General features: G+C 66.9%; 2 protein-coding genes across 2 annotated transcripts; both read left to right on the top strand.

The window, feature by feature from the left end:
- Nucleotides 1–185: 185 nt before the first annotated feature.
- On the top strand, nt 186–6939 carry TGFB1I1 (transforming growth factor beta 1 induced transcript 1; the record flags this gene model as incomplete). The annotated part of the gene is given in 12 exon segments (XM_082334297.1): nt 186–225; nt 1199–1350; nt 1928–1959; nt 2171–2198; nt 2200–2278; nt 2672–2768; nt 2963–3062; nt 3151–3291; nt 3663–3836; nt 4677–4758; nt 5206–5354; nt 5830–6939. Coding segments are annotated over 12 exon segments (1341 nt in total). The 3' UTR covers nt 6097–6939.
- Nucleotides 6537–19557, top strand: LOC309601347 (integrin alpha-X-like; the record flags this gene model as incomplete). The annotated part of the gene is given in 32 exon segments (XM_082334296.1): nt 6537–6554; nt 8678–8732; nt 8850–8952; nt 9044–9147; nt 9243–9307; nt 9987–10089; nt 10318–10448; nt 10546–10697; nt 10794–10947; nt 11212–11362; nt 11443–11516; nt 11615–11744; nt 12398–12546; nt 12625–12765; nt 12842–13048; nt 13535–13665; nt 13752–13909; nt 14588–14742; nt 14838–14969; nt 15629–15702; nt 15794–15935; nt 16499–16606; nt 16713–16792; nt 16874–16951; nt 17424–17505; nt 17600–17707; nt 17834–17917; nt 17991–18104; nt 18277–18348; nt 18350–18370; nt 19230–19340; nt 19443–19557. Coding segments are annotated over 32 exon segments (3471 nt in total). The 3' UTR covers nt 19527–19557.
- Between the last annotated feature and the right edge of the window lie 11 nt (nt 19558–19568).

Here is a 19568-nt window from a genome sequence, read left to right as displayed (position 1 = left end):
GTCCAGGCCTGTTCCCTTCCCAGCTCCAAGTCCCCTCCTTCTCCCTCCCACGGACCCGGGCGTCCGGGCCCCCCCCGTATCCCACGGACCCGGGCGTCCGGCCACTTCCCCCTTTCCCTGGCCGGGACCCAGGCGTCCGGGCGCTTCCATACATGGGCACCGAGGGGCCCGCGCGGGGCGACGTCATGGGGGGCCGCACCCAGTTCCCGGCCATGGACGACCTGGGTAAGAGCTGCCTGCGTCCCTCTGTCCGTCCATCCCTGCCGCCCTCCGGCCGGCCAGGCGGCCCTCCGGCCATTCCTGGTGCTGGGCTGGCGGCAGGGATGCTGGATGTTCAGAGCCCGGATAGCTGGGTCCATGGGTGCTGGGATGGGTGCCCGGACGCCTGGGTCCCTGGGTGCTGGGAGGGATGGGTGCCTGGATGGATGGGTCCCTGGGTGCTGGGAGGGATGGGTGCCTGGATGGATGGGTCCCTGGGTGCTGGGAGGGATGGGTGCCTGGATGGATGGGTCCCTGGGTGCTGGGAGGGATGGGTGCCTGGATGGATGGGTCCCTGGGTGCGGGGAGGGATGGGTGCCTGGATGGATGGGTCCCTGGTGCGGGGAGGGATGGGTGTCCGGACGCCTGGGTCCCTGGGTGCTGGGAGGGATGGGTGCCTGGATGGATGGGTCCCTGGGTGCTGGGAGGGATGGGTGCCTGGATGGATGGGTCCCTGGGTGCGGGGAGGGATGGGTGCCCGGACGCCTGGGTCCCTGGTGCGGGGAGGGATGGGTGCCTGGATGGATGGGTCCCTGGGTGCTGGGAGGGATGGGTGCCTGGATGGATGGGTCCCTGGTGCGGGGAGGGATGGGTGTCCGGACGCCTGGGTCCCTGGGTGCCGGGAGGGATGGGTGTCCGGACGCCTGGGTCCCGGTGCAGGGGAGGGATGGGTGCCTGGATGGATGGGTCCCTGGGTGCTGGGAGGGATGGGTGCCTGGATGGATGGGTCCCTGGGTGCGGGGAGGGATGGGTGCCTGGATGGATGGGTCCCTGGGTGCTGGGAGGGATGGGTGCCTGGATGGATGGGTCCCTGGGTGCGGGGAGGGATGGGTGTCCGGACGCCTGGGTCCCGGTGCAGAGAGGGATGGGTGCCCGGACGCCTGGGTCCCCCCGGACGCCTGGGTCCCTCACCCCACCTCATCCCACCCCCCCTCCCCAGACGCCCTATTGGCTGACCTGGAGACGACGACGTCGCACCTTGCCCGGCGGCCGGTGCTGCTGACGGACCCTCCGGGAGGGGCACCCCACACACACCCACCCTCCGTCTCTGGCGGGGACCCCCCCCGGCCACCCCCACCCCCATACGGCCCAGTGAGCTCAGGCATCTTGGGGCCATGAGGGGCCTTAGGGACACTGGGCGATGCTGGGGACCTTGGGGACATGGGGGGCTTTGGGGACACGGGGGCCCTTGGGGGCCATGGGCATAAAGGAGGGGTTGGGGGGGCATTGGAGGGCCTTGGGGGCATGGGGGGCTTCGGGGATGCTGGGGACCTTGGAGACATTGAGTGGCTTTGGGACACTGGGGTCGTGAGGGGCCCTGGGGACGTTGGGAGATGCTGGGGATCGTGGGGACATGGGGGGCTTTGGGCATTTTGGGGGCTTTGGGGACATGGAGGGGCCTTGGGTCCATGGGAGGCTTTGGAGGACTTGGGGACATTGGGAACTTTGGGACACTGGGGGGCTGTGGGGACTCTGGGGACATGGGGGTTGGAGATGGGGGACAGGGGGGTTGGGGACCCCTGGGATGGGGATGATGGGGACATCAGGGATGAGGACAGAGACTCGGGGGGACACTGGGGGCACGGAGACCTCGAGGACCCCGGAGATGGGGACGCTGGGGGTGACAACATCCCAGGTCCCCATTAACCCCCAATATGTTGGTCCCCAGGCGCCAGGGGGGGACACCGAGCAGCTCTACAGGTACAGGGACCTTGGGGACCTGGAGGGGACATTGAGGACGTGGGGGGGGGACACTGGGGATATGGGAGGGGACATGGGAGGGGACACTGGGGACATGGGGGGGGGATTTGGGAGGAGGGGGAGGATAGAGGGCCTGGGGGGGGTGGTGTGCGGAGAAGACCCTGGGGACACAGAGGGGATGTGCCACCCCCCCGGTGTCCCCGTCCCCCAGCACGGTGCAGAAGGCCCGGCCCCCCCGGCCCCCCCCCGGCCCCCCCCAGCCTGGGGGAGCTCGACCGGCTCCTCCGCGACCTCAACGTCACCCACAGCTCCATTGCAGGTACCCTCACCCCTGCCACCCCCAAAGCCACCCAGGGACCCCAAAAATCACCTCTGACTGCCCCAACCACCCCCTGGGCACCCCAAAAGCACCCAAAGCACCCCAAAAATCACCCTGGGCACCCCAAAAGCCCCCAGAGCATCCCAAGAAGAACCCTGGGCACCCCAGAAGCCCCCAGGGCACCCCAAAAGCCCCCAGAGCACCCCAACCCCCTGAAAGCACCCCAAAAATTGCCCTGGGCACCCCAAACCCCCTCCCCCCCCCCCCAAATCACCTCGGAGACCCCAGAAATCATTCTGTGGACCTCTAATCTCCTTGGGGACCTCTAAAATCACCCTGGGAACCCCCAAAACCTTCATGGGGACCCCAAAACTGGCTGTGAACCCCCCCCAGATGAGATCCTGGCTCAGTTCCCCCCCCTGAAGAGCCCCGAGGGGATGAAGAGGAAGGAGGCAGCAGACGAGGCTGAAGTCGGGGTGTCCCCCCCCCGGTGAGTGTGTGTCCATCCCCCTGGGGGGGCAGCAGCACCCCAAAATGGGGTTAACCCCCCCCATCAGCACCACCCCAAAATGGGGGTAACCGTTGGTTGCACCCCAGAACGGGGTCATGCCCAATTACCAGCCTCCCTATCAGCACCACCCTCCTGGAGCCCCCCCCAACCCTCTCCCCGCATCCCCAAAGCAGCTCGGGGACCCCCCCGGCACCCCCCACCTCGGCCACCTCGGCCACCCAAGAGCTGGACAAGCTGATGGCCTCGCTCTCCGACTTCCACCTCCGCCGCAGCGTGAGTCTGGGGGGTTTCGGCGGGGGGGGGTGTCCCCCATTTTACCCTGCACCCTGATAACTCTCTTTTCCCCTCTTCCCACCCCCAGCCCCCCCCAAAAAAGGGGGCTCCTGAGGGGGAGAACCTGGACTCGATGCTGGTGCTGCTGCAGTCAGACCTGAGCCGCCAAGGGGTCCCCACAGGGGCGAAGGGGGTCTGTGGGTCCTGCCAGAAGCCCATCGCTGGGAAGGTAGGTTTTGGGGTGCCCCTGGGGGGGAAGGGGAGGGGGCAGGTGGGTGGGGGAGGAAAAAGGGGGGGGGGGTGGCTAGTGTTGCACCCCAAAGTGGGGGCTTCCTTGTGGGCGTCTTAAAATGAGGCTGCCTGCGGCTGTGCCCCAAAATGGGGGGGGCCTCTGGTGTACCCCAAAATGGGGTTAGCTTTGTGTATGGCCTAAACTGGGGGGCACCCCAAAAATAGGCCTACCCGCAGCTAGCTGCACCCCCAAAGCAAGGGTGTCGTCCCCCCCCCAGCAGCACCCCAAACCAGACCTCACGCAGCCAGGACCCCAAAACGGGGTGTCATCCTTTGGGACTCCCCCTTTTTCTCCTTCTCCCCCCGCAGGTGGTGAGGGCTTTGGGGTGTGCCTGGCACCCCGAGCACTTTGTCTGCGCCCGCTGTGGGGGGGAGCTGGGGGGCGGCAGCTTCTTCGAGAAGGACGGGGTGCCCTACTGCCCACGGGACTACGGACGGCTCTTCTCCCCCCGCTGTGCCCGCTGCACCCAGCCCATCCTCGATGTGGGTCAGGGGGACCCCTGGGGGGGCCCTGGGGACGAGGGGACCTTCTGGGGAGCTCTGGGAGCAGTGGGACCCCCTTGGGTGCAATGGGACCTTATGGGGTGCCCTGGGGGCGGTGGGACACCCTTGGGTGCAATGGGACCTTATGGGGTGCTCTGGAGGGCTCTTGAGGTGGTGAGACCTTCTGGGGGGCCATGGGACCTTCTGGGGGGCCCTGGGGTCCTTTTGGGGTGCCCTGGGGGCGGTGAAACCTTCTGGGAGCGCCTGGGGGGTGGTGAGACCTTCTGGGGGGCAGTGGGAGGCTTGTGGGGTGTGGTGGGACCCCCCCGGGGGGCCCTGGGCCAGTGGGACCCCCTTGGGTATAGTGGGACCTTGTGGGGTGCAGTGGGGTGTCCTGGGAGCAGTGGGACCTTCTGGGGGGCCATGGGACCCCCGTGGGATGCAGTGGGACCCCATGGGGTGCAGCAGGGTGTCCTGGGAGCAGTGGGACCTTCTGGGGGGCCATGGGACCCCCGTGGGATGCAGTGGGACCCCATGGGGTGCAGTGGGGTGTCCTGGGAGCAGTGGGACCTTCTGGGGGGCCATGGGACCCCCGTGGGATGCAGTGGGACCCCATGGGGTGCAGCAGGGTGTCCTGGGAGCAGTGGGACCTTCTGGGGGGCCATGGGACCCCCGTGGGATGCAGTGGGACCCCATGGGGTGCAGTGGGGTGTCCTGGGAGCAGTGGGACCTTCTGGGGGGCCATGGGACCCCCGTGGGATGCAGTGGGACCCCATGGGGTGCAGTGGGACCCCCGGGGGGGGGCTGGCAGTGACATCCCCATCTCCCCCTGCCACGCAGAAAATGGTGACGGCACTGGACAAGAACTGGCACCCGGAGCACTTCTGCTGCGTCAAGTGCGGGCAGCCCTTCGGCGAGGAGGGTGGGTGGCCCCTCTGTGTCCCCCGTGTCCGCCCCTGTGTCCCCTCCCTGTCCTCCCAGATTGCCTTGCGTTCCCCCATGGCCCCCTGTGTCCGTGCCCTGTCCTGCTGTCCCACCGTGTCCCGATCCCATCCATGCTCACGTGTCCCCACATCTCACCATCCCCATGCGCGTCCCGTCACCATCCCCACATCCCCAGATCTCTCCTTCTCCACCTTGGCCTCACCACCACGGCCATATCCCTCGTGTCCCCACATCTCACCATCCCCATGCGGGTCCCATCACCATCCCCACATCCCCAGATCTCTCCTTCTCCACCTTGGCCTCACCACCACGGCCGTATCCCCACATCTCACCATCCCCACATCTGTGTCTCCCATGTCCCCGTGTCCCCACGCCTCCCCGTCCCTGCGCCGTCCCACCGCACCGTCCCCGTGGTGTCCCCCAGGCTTCCTGGAGAAGGATGGCCAGCAGTACTGCCGCCAGGACTTTGCCGAGCTCTTCTCCAGCCGGTGCCGGGGTTGCGGGCGGCCCATCCTGGAGGGCTACATCGCCGCCCTCGAGGGGCTCTGGCACCCCGAGTGCTTCGTCTGCCGGGTGAGACCCCCGCCACCCCCATGTCCCCACATCCCCTGGCCCCTGATGTCCCCACAACCCCATGTCCCATCCCCAGAAGCACCTCACATCCCACATCCCCACCTCCCCTGGTCATGATGTCCCCATGTCCCCGTCTCCCATCCCCAGGGGCGCTTCACAACCCATGTCCCCACCTCCCCTGGTCCCTGATGTTCCCATCCCCATGTCCCATCCCCAGAAGCACTTCACATCCCACATCCCCACCTCCCCTGGTCCCTGATGTCCCCATGTCTCCATCTCCCATCCCCAGGAGCACTTCACAACCCACGTCCCCACCTCCCCTGGTCCCTGATGTTCCCATCCCCATGTCCCATCCCCACCTTCCCGGTCCCTGATGTCCCCACGTCCCCACGTCCCACCTCCAGGAGCACTTCACAACCCACATCCCCACCTCCCCTGGTCCCTGATGTTCCCATCCCTGTGTCCCTGTCCCCAGGAATGCTTCGCGCCCTTCGTGGGGGGCAGCTTCTTCGAGGATGGTGGCCACCCCTACTGTGAGCGGCACTTCCACGCCCGGCGCGGCTCGCTGTGCCGGGGCTGCGGGGAACCCATTGCCGGCCGGTGCGTCACCGCCATGGCCCAACGCTTCCACCCCGAGCACTTCGTCTGCGCCTTCTGCCTCCGGCCCCTCTCCAAGGGCACCTTCCAGGAGCAGGAGGGCAAGCCCTACTGCCAGCCATGCTTCCTCCGCCTCTTCGGGTGAGGCCACTACGCCCCCCCCCCAGCCCCACCGATGGTGTCCCATGGTGTGGGGTGCCCCACAAAGGTCCAATGGATACCCCACAACCACCACAAGAACATCCCATGGGTGCTCCGTTGCGTGGGGTGCACCATTGAGGTGGTCTTCAAGGTGCCCCATGGTGCTTGGGGGCCTCATGCATGGGGATCTGGCACCCTTGAGGTGCCCCATGGTGCGGGGTGTCCCATAGAGGTCCAGAGAACACCCCACCACCACCACAAGAACATTCCATGGGTGAACCATTGGATGGGGTGCACCACTGGAGTGGTCATGGAGGTGTCTTGGGGTGCTTGGAGGCCTCATGCATGGGACCCTTGAGGTGTGCGATGGTGTAGGGTGCCCCACAGAGATCAAACGGGCACCCCATGACCACTCCATGGGTGCCCCGTTGGATGGGGTGCTCCATGGCGCTGGTCATGGAGGTACCCCCATGGTGCCTGGGAGCCTCACATGGGGGTCCATCACCCCTGAGCTGCCCCACGGCGTGGGGTGCCTCATAAATACCCCGTGGGGGTCCCATGGGTGCTCCACGGCGCAGTGTGACCTATGGATCTGGCCATGGACTTGCCCCGTGCCATGGGGTGATCATGGATCCGGCCCAGGACTTGCTCCGCAGCATGGGGTGTTCTCTGTGCTTGGTGCAGGACTGGAAGCACTGGGGGGCACTGATGGTCCCGGTGGGGCACTGGGGGTAACTGGGGGGCACTGGGGGCCTCCGTGGGTTGCACTTGCTCTTTGCTTGCACATGCCAAAGCCTTCATATTTAGCGGGGGATGAGGGGCAGCTGGGGGATCGGTGGGGCAGGTTGGGGGTCTCTAGGGTCGGTTATTGGTCTGGAGGGGTCCCTGCAGAAGGTTGGGGGGCAGGTGGAGGGTCTATGCAACTGTTTATGGGTCTGAGGGGTTTCTGGGGAAGGTTGGGAGGGTCTATGTGACCAGTTGAGAGGCAATTGTGGGTCTGTGGGGCAGGCTTTGGGTCTGGAGGGATCTATGGGGCAGGTTGGGGGGAAACAGGAGGTCTGTGGGGCAGGCTTTGGGTCTGGAGGGATCTATGGGGCAGGTTGGGGGGGAAACAGGAGGTCTGTGGGGCAGGCCAGGGGGCAGCTGTGAGTCTATGAGGCAGTTTGGGGAGCGCTTGGGCGGATCCATGGGGCAGTAGGGGGGAGGATCTATGGGGCAGTTCGGGGGGGACGCAGCACCGGGCGCACGCGGCTGAACGTGGACAATAAACACCCGCAGCACAACAGCAACGTGTGGGGTGATCCCAGCCTCCCCGGGGACCCTGGCATCTGGGTGCCCGCTTTGGGTCCATTTCACCCCCTTCCAGCTCAGTTTCACCCCCTCATCAGTTTCACCTCGGTGTGGGTCAATTTCACTCCCTTTGGGGTCACCACTTGCCCCCATTTGGGTCAATTTCACCCCCTTTTGGGTCAGTTTCACTTGCTTTGGGCCAATTTCACCCAGTTTGCGACCATTTTCACTCACTCTGGCGTCAGTTCTCCCCTTTTTGGCTTGGTTTCGCCCCTTTTTGGGTCGGTTTCTCCTAGTTTTGGGGCAATTTCACCAAATACAGGCTATTTTTCCCTCACTCTGGAGATTATTTCACCAAATTTTGGGTCTACTTTGCCCACCATAGGGCCAATTTTGCCCACTTTGGGGCTATTTCCTGTGGGTTTGGGTCTGTTTCCCTCTCTTTTCGGGTCAGTTTTATGCCATTTCTGACCATTCCACCGTCTTTTGGGTCAGTTTTTCCCCTTTTTGGATCAATTCCACTCTGTTTCAACCAATTTCCGCCCCCTCCTCCCTTTTGAGTAATTCCACCCGATTTCTGCTCATTTTCCCCCAATCTGGGGTCGATCACGTAGGACACCCCTAGCCCCGGGACTGACCCCTGCGGCACCTCCCAGCCCCCCCCAACCTCACGCGGGGGCCCCGGCACGTCTGCGGACTCAGGCATCCGGGGAACGATTACGGGGACCCGGGCGTTCGGGCCCCACACGTGTGGGTTTGGCGCTGGCCGCCCCCGGCTGTAAATAACGCCGACCGCTTCCTGCCGCCCACGGGCGCTGCGCTGGCGGGGCTGCGGGGTCTCTGCTGGGGGGGGGGGGGTGGCTGAGTTGGGGTCACCCCCATTCGGGGGTGCAGGTGATTTGGGATAGCCCCGTTTTAGGTTGGGCTTCATTGGGGGTCACTCCCATTGGGGGTGCAGCTGGCTGCGGGGGGGTACCCCCATTTTGGGGTGCATCTGATTGGGGTCAGCCCCACTTCGGGGTGCAGCTGGTTGGGGTTAACCCCATTTTGCGGTGCAGCTCATTTGGGGTCAGCCCCATTTTGGGGTGCAGCTGGTTTTGGGGGGGTCACCCCCATTTCAGGTGCACCTGATTGGAGTCACCCCCATTTTGGGGTGCAGCTGAGCTGAGGCAATCCCCATTTGGACCGCAGCACGCAGTGGGTGCCCCTCCCCCCCCCCATCCCCCCAAAACCCACCCCACCCCCCCTCCTTCCCGCAGCCCCACACCTCCACCCCTCTCACTTCTCCTTCCCAGCACTCGGAGGCAGCCACCATGCACCCATGGCTGCTGCTCGCCGTGCTCTGCACAGGTGAGGGGGGTCCTGGATGCCTGGGTCCCCCTGGGGAGGAAACGTTGGGGGGCTGGGGGGGGGCAATGGGGGTTCCCGGATGCCTGGGTCCCCTCCTCCACGCCTGCCTCCCCCCAGGGCTGCCCCCCACCCTCAGCTCCGGACTGGATGAGGCAACAGCAACCATTTTTCGGGGTGCGGGGGGCTCCTTCGGGCACAGCGTGGCCCAGGTCGACGGCGGGTAGGTGCCCCCCCATCACCCTTGGGTGCCCCCACCTCCCCCATGGGATACCCCCTGACCACCACCCCCCCCCCAACTACCCCCACCCTAGGGTGCTGGTGGGGGCCCCCCTGGAGCCGGGAGGGGCCGGTGAGACGGGACGAGTCTATCGGTGCCAGTTCGGGACCAGGAGCTGCCAGGATGTCCCCGTCACCGGTAGGATGCTGGGGTGTCCCCTGGGAGGGGTGTGAGGGTGGAGAGGGGGCAGCCTGGATGCCTGGGTCCCCCATCATGCCCCTCTCCCCCCAAAGCCCCCTCAGAAGTGACCTCCATGTCTCTGGGCCTGTCCCTGGTGGCCCACGGATCCCAGTTCCTGGTGGGTCCCATCTCCATCGTGATGGTCAATGGGGTGATGGGGTGGCAAGGGCGGAGGGAGCACAACAGTGGGGTTGGGGGGCTCTGGGTAGGTGGGTCCATCACCCCCAGCGAGGGGGCCCAGTGGGGTCTCCTGGGGTCTACTAGGGTCTATTGGGCTCTTTAGAGGTCTGCTGGGGTCTCTTGGGGGCTATTGGGGTCTTTTAGGGTCTATTAGGGTCTTTGGGGTCTTTTGGGGTATGCTGGGGTCTCTTGGGGGTCTACTAGGGTCTATTGGGATCTACTGGGGTCCCTTGGGTGTCTACTGGGGTCCCTTGGGGTCTGCTAGGGTTCTATTGGGGTCTTTTGGCATCTACTAGGATCTCTTGGGATCTACTGGGGTCTCTTGGGGTCTACTAGGGTTCTATTGGGGTCTGCTGGGGTCTTTTGGGGTCTACTAGGATCTACTGCGGTCTGCTGGGGGCTACTGGGGTCTCTTGGGGTCTACTAGGGTCTGTTGGGGTCTGTCGGGGTCTACTGGGGTCTACTGGGATCTTCTGGGGTCTACTGGGGTTCTGTTGGAGTCTACTAGGGTCTATTAGGGTCTTTTGAGCTCTACTGGGACCTCTTGGAGATTACTGGGGTCTATCAGGGCCTGGGGGCATTGGGGAAATATGGCGTCACCCTGTCTTGGGCCACAGGCATGTGGCCCCACGGCGCAGAGGGCCTGTGGGGTGAACATGGAGCTGCGAGGACTCTGCTTTCTCCTGCCTGCAAGGAACACCCTGCCTGCTGCCCTGCCAGGTATGGGGAGGCCTGACAATGGGGTGAGGGGCCCTATGGTGTAAGGAAAGCCTGACACTGGGGTAGATGGACTCTATGGGGTTGATATGGGGTGGAGAAGACCGGACACAAGGGTAGATGGGTCCTACGGGTTGGTGAAGACCTGAAGCTGGGATAGATGGGCCCCACAGACCCCACAGCTGTGCATCTTTCCCTCTGCCAGCCCCATTTTTCCCTTCCCCCTCCCAGGCTGCCCCAAGAAGGCCTCTGACATCGTCTTCCTCGTGGACGGTTCAGGCAGCATCATAGCCAATGACTTCGAGAGGATGAAGACCTTCATCATCCAGGTCATGAGCCGGTTTGAGAGCACTGATGCCCATGTAGGTGGCACGCCTCCCAGGGCTGGGTCCCAGGCACCCATGGGTGCCTTGATCCTGCCCCATCACATGTCCTCCCCTTCCCCCCCCCCCCGGCCAGTTTGCCCTCATGCAGTTCTCCAGTACGTCCACCCTCCACTTTGACTTTGCCACCTTTGCCCGGATGTCCCCAGAGAAGCGGGTGAAGGAGGTCCAGCACATTGAGCAGAGTAGAGGGGTCACCCGCACAGCCAGTGCTATCCGGAGAGTGGTGTAGGTCCCGTCCCCAGACCCGTTCTGCCCCCTCTTCCCCGCTTCGGGCCACCCCACCATCCCAAGATGACCACCCCTTCCATCCCCCCGGGGCAGGAGGGAACTGTTCACCCTGAGAAGTGGAGCCCGGAAAGATGCCCACAGGATCCTCATTGTGGTGACAGACGGGAAGAAGTTTCAGGACTCGCTGGACTATGGAGATGTCATCCTTGAAGCGGCGCGCGCGGGGATCATCCGCTATGCCATTGGGGTGAGTGAGCAGTATCCAAACATCTCCATCCATCCATCCATCCATCCTCAACATCTCCATCCGTCCATCCATTTCCAAACATCTCCAGCCGTCCATACATCCACCATTCCATCCATCCACCCATCCATCATCCATCTCTAACCATCTCCATCCACTCTATTCATGTCCGTCCATCCCTCCCTCTCCAAACGCCCGTCCGTCCTTCCCTCCTTCCCTCCGCACACCTCTCCGTCCCTCCATCTGACCATCCTTCTCCAACCACAGGTGGGCAGCGCCTTCATGGATCCAGATGCCTTAGAAGAGCTCCGCACCATCGCCTCTCAACCCAGCGAGGACCACGTCTTCCGGGTGGACAACTTTGATGCCCTGCAGGGCATCCAGAACCAGCTGCAGGAGAAGATCTTTGCCATCGAGGGTACGTGGGGGCCGGGGGGCAGCTGGGGGGTGGCCGAGGGGGGCAGCCGGTGCCCCCCGCTCACCCCCGCCTCCCGCCAGGCACCCAGTCCGCCCACAGCAGCTCCTTCCAGCTGGAGATGGCCCAGGAGGGCTTCAGCGCCCTGCTCACCCCCGTAAGTGTCCCCCGGCCACCCGAGACCGTCCCCACGCCCATGGGGTGTCCCTGGGGCAGGACTGACTCCTCTCCCCCTCCCCATCTTTGCTGGTGCAGGAGGGGCCCGTACTGGGAGCGGTGGGCGCCTACGACTGGTCCGGAGGGGTCTTTGTCTACGGCGAGAGTGGGGAGAAGACCTTCGTCAACATGTCCCGAGCCGGCGGGGAGATGAACGATGCCTACTTGGGTAAGGGCTGCGTGGGATGGGGACGGACAGGTCCCCGCCAGGGTCCCGGGGATGGTGGTGTCCCCTGTGAGGGTCCTGGGGATGTCAGTGTCCCCTGGAGGGCCGCAGGGACGTGTCAGCAGCCTCACGGGGGTTGTGGGGAGAAGTCCGTGTCCCTGTCAGGATCGGGGGGACATCAGCATCTTCACGGGTCTCGGGGACGTCAGTGTCCTCATGAATGTCCCCGCGTGGGGCTGGGGACATTGGGTTCCCACGAGGCTCTTGGGGACGTCAGGCCCTGGCAAGGATCGCCATGACCGTGCTGGGGACATCGGCGTCCTCACAAGTGTCTTGGGGATGTCAGGTCCTTGCGAACGTCCCCATGAGAGTCCTGGGGCCATCAATGTGCTCACAATGTTCCTGGGGACATTGGTGTCCCCATGAGGATCTGGGGGATGCTGGTGTCCCCATGAGGTGCAGGGGACATCATCGTCTCCACAAGAGACTTTGGGATGTTGGTGCCCCCGTGAGGTCCTGGAGATGTTGGCACCCTAATGAGGATGCTGGGGACGGTGGTGTCCCCGTGAGGTGCAGGGGACATCAGCTTCCCCGCACGGCTCCTGGGGCCGCTGGCACCCCCAGGAGGGTCCCCCACTGACCCCCGCTGTGAGCAGGCTACGCGGCCGAGTCCCTGTCCCTGGAGGGCAGCCGGGCACTGGCGCTGGGGGCCCCGCGCTACCAGCACGTTGGCCGCCTCCTCCTCTTCCACCGCCGTGGCCCCCGGGCTGCCTGGGAGCTGCTGGCCGATGCCACGGGGCCGCAGGTAATGGCGGGGAGGGGGCGGGGGGTTGCCAGGGTGGGGGAATGCCCCAGCCAGCCCCACGGCCGCTTCTCCCCGCAGGTGGGCTCCTACTTCGGGGCATCCCTGTGCGCCCTGGACACTGACGGGGACCGCTCGACCGAGGTGGTGCTGGTGGGGGCCCCCATGTTCTACGGGGCCGGCAGCGGGGGCCGCGTGGCCGTCTGCACCCTGAGGCCGAAGGTAGGAGACCCCCACCCCACCCCACCTCGCCCCAGGGTGGGCAGAGGGGGGCACCCAGCGCCTCGTCCCCCCCCAGGGCAGGCGGCTGCGGTGCGAGCAGATGCTGCAGGGACAGCCCGGGCACCCCTTGGGGCGCTTTGGGGCCAGCCTGGCTCGCCTGGGGGACGTCGATGGGGACCGGTGGCCCGACGTGGCCGTGGGGGCCCCGCTGGAGGATGAGGAGCAGGGGGCCGTCTACGTCTTCCGTGGGAAACAGGGTGGCATCGCCTCCCAGTACAGCCAGGTGAGACCCCCCACCCCTCCCGGCCCTGGGCGTGGGGATGTCCCAGGTCATGGGTGCCTGCTGGGTGACGGAGAGGTGCCAGGTGGTGGGGTCATCGTGGGTGCTGAAGAAACCTTGGATGCTGGCGATGTCTTGGGTGGTGGAGATGTCTTGGGTGGCGGAGGCATCTTGGCTGCTGGAGATGTTCTGGGTGCTGGAGATGATGTCCTAGGTGCTGGAGGCATGTTGGGCGGTGGAGAGGTGCTGGGTGGTGGAGGCATCTTGGGTGGTGGAGAGGTGCTGGGTGCTGGACACAGCTTGGGTGCTGAAGATATCTGGGGTGCTGGAGGCATCTTGGGTGATGAAGACATCTTGCGTGCTGGAGACGCGCCAGGTGCCCGAGATGTCCTGGATGCTGGAGACGCTCCGGCTCCTGAAGATCCTGGGCTGGGAACATCTTGGGTGCCAGAGCTGTCTCACCCACTCGAGTGCCTCTGTCTCCCCCAGCGCATCTCAGGTGCCCGGTTCCCCAGCGGGCCACGCTATTTTGGCCAGGCCATCAGCGGTGGCCAGGACTTGACGGGGGACAGGCTGCCGGACGTGGCTGTGGGCGCCCAGGGACAGGTCCTGCTGCTCAGGTGTGCCCGGGGGACCCACCTGGGACCTTGCACGGCCTGGAGGACGCAGTGGCCGCCGCCGACCCTCCTCCGCTTGTCACCGCCAGGTCCCAGCCGCTGCTCAAGGTCCGCATGACGGTGGCTTTCAAGCCCCAGGAGATCCCCGCGGCCGCCTTTGACTGCCAGGAGGAGGAAGCGCTCAAGGGGGAAGTGGCCAAGGCTGAGATCTGCTTCCTTAGTACCAAGAAAACCCCTGATAACTTTGGTGAGAGCTCCCAGATGTCCATCTGGACCCCCAAAGCATCTGCAGGTGTCCCCAAGACCCCCCAGAAGTGTACATGGACCCCCCCAGCCCCCTCCCCATGTTCTCAAGACCCCCAGGAGTCCACCTGTCCTCCCCAAGCCTCTCCAGGTATCCCCCAGGGCCCCCAGAAGTCCCCGTGGCCTCCTAAATCCCCGCCAGATGTCCTCTAGACCCACCAAAAGCCTGTCTGGCCTCCCAGAGCTGCTCCAGATGTGCCCGTCGCCCCCCAGATGTCCGTCTGGCCTCCCAAAGCCCCTCCAGATATCCATCTGGCCTCCCAGACTCCTTCCAGAGGTCCTCAAGACCCCCCAGGAGTCCATCTGCCCTCCCAAAGCCCCTCCAGATGTCTCCCAAGCCACCCAGATCTCCATCTGGCCTCCCAGAGCCACTCCAGATGGCCTCAAGATCCCCAAACCTCCTCCAGGTGTCCCCAGCACCCCTGAGAAATCAATCCGGCCGCCCAGTGCCCCCTCCAGCTGTCCTGCAAATCCCCCGCGAGTCCATGTGGCCTCCTAAACCACCTCCTGATGTCCTCAAGGCCCTCCAAAATCCCGCTGGCTCTCCATCTCCCCCTTCCCCACCATCCCGGAGGGCTGCCAGAGACCCCGACCACCCGCCTTCCCCTCCCTTTCCCCGCAGGCAGACAACTTTCCACCACCCTGCGGTACCAGGCGGCCCTGGACCCCGGCCGGGCAATGGCCCGGGCCGTCTTTGCCGGCGGCGCCGGCGTCCGTAACGGGACCCTGCAACTGGGCGTCGGACAGAAGTGCGAGACCTTCGCCATCGCCTTTACGGTGGGTGTCGGGAAGGGCCCCGGCGGGGCGGTCTGGGGGTCGCCCCCGCCGTGGCAGCAGGCTGGGGGACACGGTCGTCTCTCTGTGCCGGGCAGGGGTGCCCGCGGGACACGCTGACTCCCCTGGTGCTGCGCCTCACCTACGATGCCACGGGGGACCCCATCAAGGTGGCCGGGGGCCTGCGGCCAGCCTTGAGTGAGGACTCGGAGATGGTGGCCATAGGCACGGTAGGGGCTGGGGGGCTCCCCACGGTGGCAGCGCTGAGAGGGAGCGGTGGTGGGGCGTAGGGTTGGGGGTTGTGGAGGGATGGCGGGAGAGGTGGGATGGAAGGGTGGGTGGAGGGACGGAAGGAAGGAAGGATGGAGAGATGGAGTGGATGGATGGATGGACGGACGGATGGATGGATGGATGGAGAGGCGGATGGAAGAAAAGAAGGAAGGATGGAGAGATGGAAGAAGCAGCGGGATGGACAGAAGGAGAAGAGGGAGGAAGGCGAGATGGCTGTGGGGTTAGAAGGAGAGGTGGGATGGACAGAAGGAGAAGAGGGAGGAAGGCGAGAGGGATCCACAGACAGAGGGAGGCGGGATGGCTGGGTGGGAGGAACCAAAGGAGGACGGGAGGAAGGGAGGAAGGACAGAAGGACGGAGGGACAGGAGGAGAGAAGGTTGGGAGGAAGGAAGGACACAAGGGCGGAGGGACAGAAGGGCATCCATGCATGGGGAGGGTTGGAAGGACCAAGGAGAGCCAGAGTGGGTGGGCAGATGGACAGATGACTGGCTGAGGGGTGGGAGGATGAAGGAGAGGAAGGGCAGACAGACAGCGGGCGGTGGGGGACGGGCGGGCGGACGGACGGACGAGCGGACGGACGGATGAGGCGTCTCCTCAGCTGCCCTTTGAGAAGGACTGCGGTGCCGACAACATCTGCATCGACAACCTCCAGATCTCCTTCGACTTCTCGGGGTAGGTCCGCCCCGTTCCCTGTGTCGGGGGGACACCCGCAGGCGCCAGGGTCCGCCCCCGCCTGCCCCCACCCCCCCCTGTCCCCCCCCAGGCTGGAGACCGTCGTGGTGGGGGTGACCGACGTGGTGAACATCACCGTCACCCTCCGCAACCGTGGCGAGGACTCGTACGGGGCCACCGTCCACCTGCAGCACGCCGAGGCCCTCTCCTACCGCAAGGCCCTGGTGCTCCAGGTACCCCCCCCCGCCCCCGATCCCCCCCAAACCCTTCAGAGCCTGGAAGTCTCCCCAGAAGCCCCCAAGACCCTCCAGAAGCGCATTTGGCTTCCTAAAGCCCTTCCAGATGCCCTCGGCACCAGCTACGAGTTCGCGTGGCTGCCCAGCTCCCTCCGGACGTCCTCCGGATCCCCCAGAGCTCCATGTGGCCTCCTAAACCCTCTCCAGATGTCCTCTAGACCCCCAGAAGTCTATCTGGCCTCCAGCCCCCCTCCAGATGTCCTCAGGACCCTCTATAAGCCCACGCAGCCTCCTAAACCTTCTCCAGATGTCCTCGAGATACCCCAAAGCCCTCCAGATCTCCTCAAGACCTCCCAGATAGCCGTCGGTCCACCCAGAGCCCTTCCAGGTGTCTCCCAAGCCCTCCACAAGTCCATGTGGCCTCCTAGACCCTCCCAGACGTCCTCAAGACCCCCCGGAAGACCGTCTGGCCTCCAGCCCCCCTCCAGACGTCCCCTGACCCCCCCAAGTTGTCTTGCCCTCCCCCGTCCCCACCCCGACCCCCCCCGGGGCGTTCTCAGTCCTCCAGGAGGTCCGTGTCCCTGCGCTGCAACTCGGAGCCGGCGGAGGGAGCGTGGCGCACGACCCTCTGCCTCGTCAACCACCCCATCTTCCGCCCCGGCGCCGAGGTAGGGGGGTGCCCGGCGTCCCCGCGTCCTCCCGGCCCACTGGGGCGCTCGGGGACGTCGCCGTGAGCCGGATGGAGGGGTGACGCCCGGGCGTCCCGTCCCGCAGGTCGTGTTCACCGTCACCCTGGACGTGCCCCACGGCGCGGAGCTGGGGGACGCGTTGGCGGTGGTGGCCAATGCCAGCAGGTGAGGGACAGGGGCACAGGGGTGCGGGGCGGGGGCAGGCAACGGGGGCGAGGTGACCGGCGTGACACCCCTCTGCCGCAGCGACAACAAGGCGCCGGGCAGCCGGGGGCAGCGCGCCCAGATCCCGGTGAAGTACGGCGTCTTCCTCGTCCTCACCAGGTAGGGGATGCCACCGTCCCGCGCCACCCGCCCCCCCCGCCCGTGTCGCCTGCCCCCGTCCCCACATCCCCAACGCGCCACCAGCCCTCCGTCCCGCAGCCCCGCTGTGCCAGCCCCACGTTCCCGGCCCCAACGCGCCGCCGGCCCCGCGTCCCTCTTCCCACGGTGCCACTGGCGACGTGTCCCTGGTGCCAGTGTGCCACCGCGAGCATCCCTGGTGCCCAGCGTGCCGCCAGCCCCTGCCACCGCGAGCGTCCCTGGTGCCCAGCGTGCCGCCAGCCCCTGCCACCGCGAGCATCCCTGGTCCCCAGCGTGCCGCCAGCCCCTGCCACCGCAAGCATCCCTGGTCCCCAGCGTGCCGCCAGCCCCTGCCACCGCGAGCATCCCTGGTCCCCAGCGTGCCGCCAGCCCCTGCCTCTGTCCCCGGTGCGCCCCCCGTGCCCCCCTCCATGTCCCCTCTCGTCCCCGCCAGTGCCCCGGACTCCACCAAGTACGTCAACGTCTCGACCCGGGCGGGGGCCCCCAGCAGCGTCCCCGTCAGCCACCACTACGAGGTGAGGGGAGCGGGAGGGAGGAGGGCGATGCCGGACGCCTGGGTCCCCCGTTGCGCCGGGGGTCCCGTCCCCACCGTCCCCCTCCCCGCGGCAGGTGAAGATCTTGGGCCAGCGGGGCCTCCCCATCAACGTCACCTTCTGGGTCCCCACGGCCCTGGGGGGGACCCCGCTGTGGGACGAGGTGTCTGTCACCCCTGACCAGGTAAGGGCCCCTGCCCCGCTGCACCCCAGAACAAGGGTGGCCCCCCAAACCGCGGGTGACCCCCAAGCGGGGGCAGCCCAGAGCGGGCGTCCCCGGAACTGGGGTCCCCCCGCCTGCCCCCTCCAGCAGGAGCCGGTGCGGTGCCGGGTGGTGGCCGAGCACCCGGGGGTCCCCGACGTCCCCCAGCGGCTGCGGGAGCGGCCCGTGCTGGTGAGTGCCGGCGTCCCGAGGGGCGTGGGGCAGGGGGTGCCCCAGCCCCCCCTCACCCCCCTCTGCCCCCCAGGACTGCGCCGTGGCCGCCTGCCGGGAGCTGCAGTGCCAGGTCCAGGAGCTGGAGCCGCCGCGGGCGCTGGGGTTCAGCCTCGGGGGGAGCCTGGCCCTGGGCTGGCTGGCGCCGGTAAGGGGGCAGCCGTGGGGCAGCCAGGGCGGGGGGCGCCCCGCCGGCCGCCCCGGGACGAGGGCATCCCGGGGATGGGGAAGGCGGCGGGGCGCCCCACGGCCGTCCCCCGTGCCCCACGGCTGCCCCACGGCTGCCCCACGGCTGTCCCCCCGTCTCCCCCCCGCCCCAGACCCAGCAGCCCAAGGTGGTCGTGCAGAGCAGGGCCCAGGTCTTCTACGATGTGGGGCGCTACTGGAACACCGGGGGGGGGACCCCAGCTCCAGGTGCGCCGGGGCGCCTGGGTCCGTGGGGGGCAATGGGGTGGGGTGGGGGTCCCGGACCCCTGGGTCCATGGGGGGCAATGGGGTGGGGGTCCCGGACGCCTGGGTCCGTGGGTGGCAATGGGGTGGGGTGGGGGTCCCAGAAGCCTGGGTCCATGGGGGGCAATGGGGTGGGGGTCCCGGACGCCTGGGTCCGTGGGTGGCAATGGGGTGGGGTGGGGGTCCTGGACGCCTGGGTCCGTGGGGGGCAATGGGGTGGGGTGGGGGTCCCGGACGCCTGGGTCCATGGGAGGCAGTGGGTGGGGGTGGGGTGGAGGTCCCGGACGCCTGGGTCCATGGGGGGCAATGGGGTGGGGGTCCCGGACCCCTGGGTCCGTGGGAGGCAATGGGGTGGGGTGGGGGTCCCAGAAGCCTGGGTCCATGGGGGGGAATGGGGTGGGGGTCCCGGACGCCTGGGTCCGTGGGTGGCAATGGGGTGGGGTGGGGGTCCTGGACGCCTGGGTCCGTGGGGGGCAATGGGGTGGGGTGGGGGTCCCGGACCCCTGGGTCCGTGGGCGGCAGTGGGTGGGGGTCCCGGACGCCTGGGTCCATGGGAGGCAGTGGGTGGGGGTGGGGTGGAGGTCCCGGACGCCTGGGTCCATGGGGGGCAATGGGGTGGGGGTCCCGGACCCCTGGGTCCGTGGGGAGCAGTGGGTGGGGGTCCCAGACGCCTGGGTCCGTGGGGGGCAATGGGGTGGGGTGGGGGTCCCGGATGCCTGGGTCCATGGGGGGCAGTGGGTGGGGGTCCCGGACCCCTGGGTCCGTGGGGGGCAGTGGGTGGGGGTCCCGGACGCCTGGGTCCCCCCTCAGCCCTCTCCCGCAGGTGCAGACGGAGGTGGAGCGCCTGGAGACCCCCAACCCGCTGCCCCTCATCCTGGGGGGCACGGTGGGGGGGCTGGTGCTGCTGGCGCTGGTGGCCCTGGTGCTGTACAAGGTGAGGGGGCGGGGCTTGGCAGAGCCCCGCCCACGCGAGGGGTGGGGGCGGGGCCTCCCCCACCCCGGGTTCACCCCCCCTCCCCTCCCCCCCCCCCCCCAGGTGGGCTTCTTCAAGCGCCGCTACAAGGAGCTGATGGAGGGCGAGGAGACCCCCGCGGCCCCCCTGGGCGACCCCCAGGGCTGAGGCGGCCCCCGGCCGCCGGGGTCCCCCCACATTGCGGGGGGG

This window comes from Platalea leucorodia (genome assembly GCF_965183815.1).
Source record: "Platalea leucorodia genome assembly, chromosome: 32".
Taxonomy (NCBI): Eukaryota; Metazoa; Chordata; class Aves; order Pelecaniformes; family Threskiornithidae; genus Platalea; species Platalea leucorodia.
The sequence above is the reverse complement of the archived record's forward strand: the minus strand, read 5'-3'. Positions and strand labels throughout refer to the sequence as shown.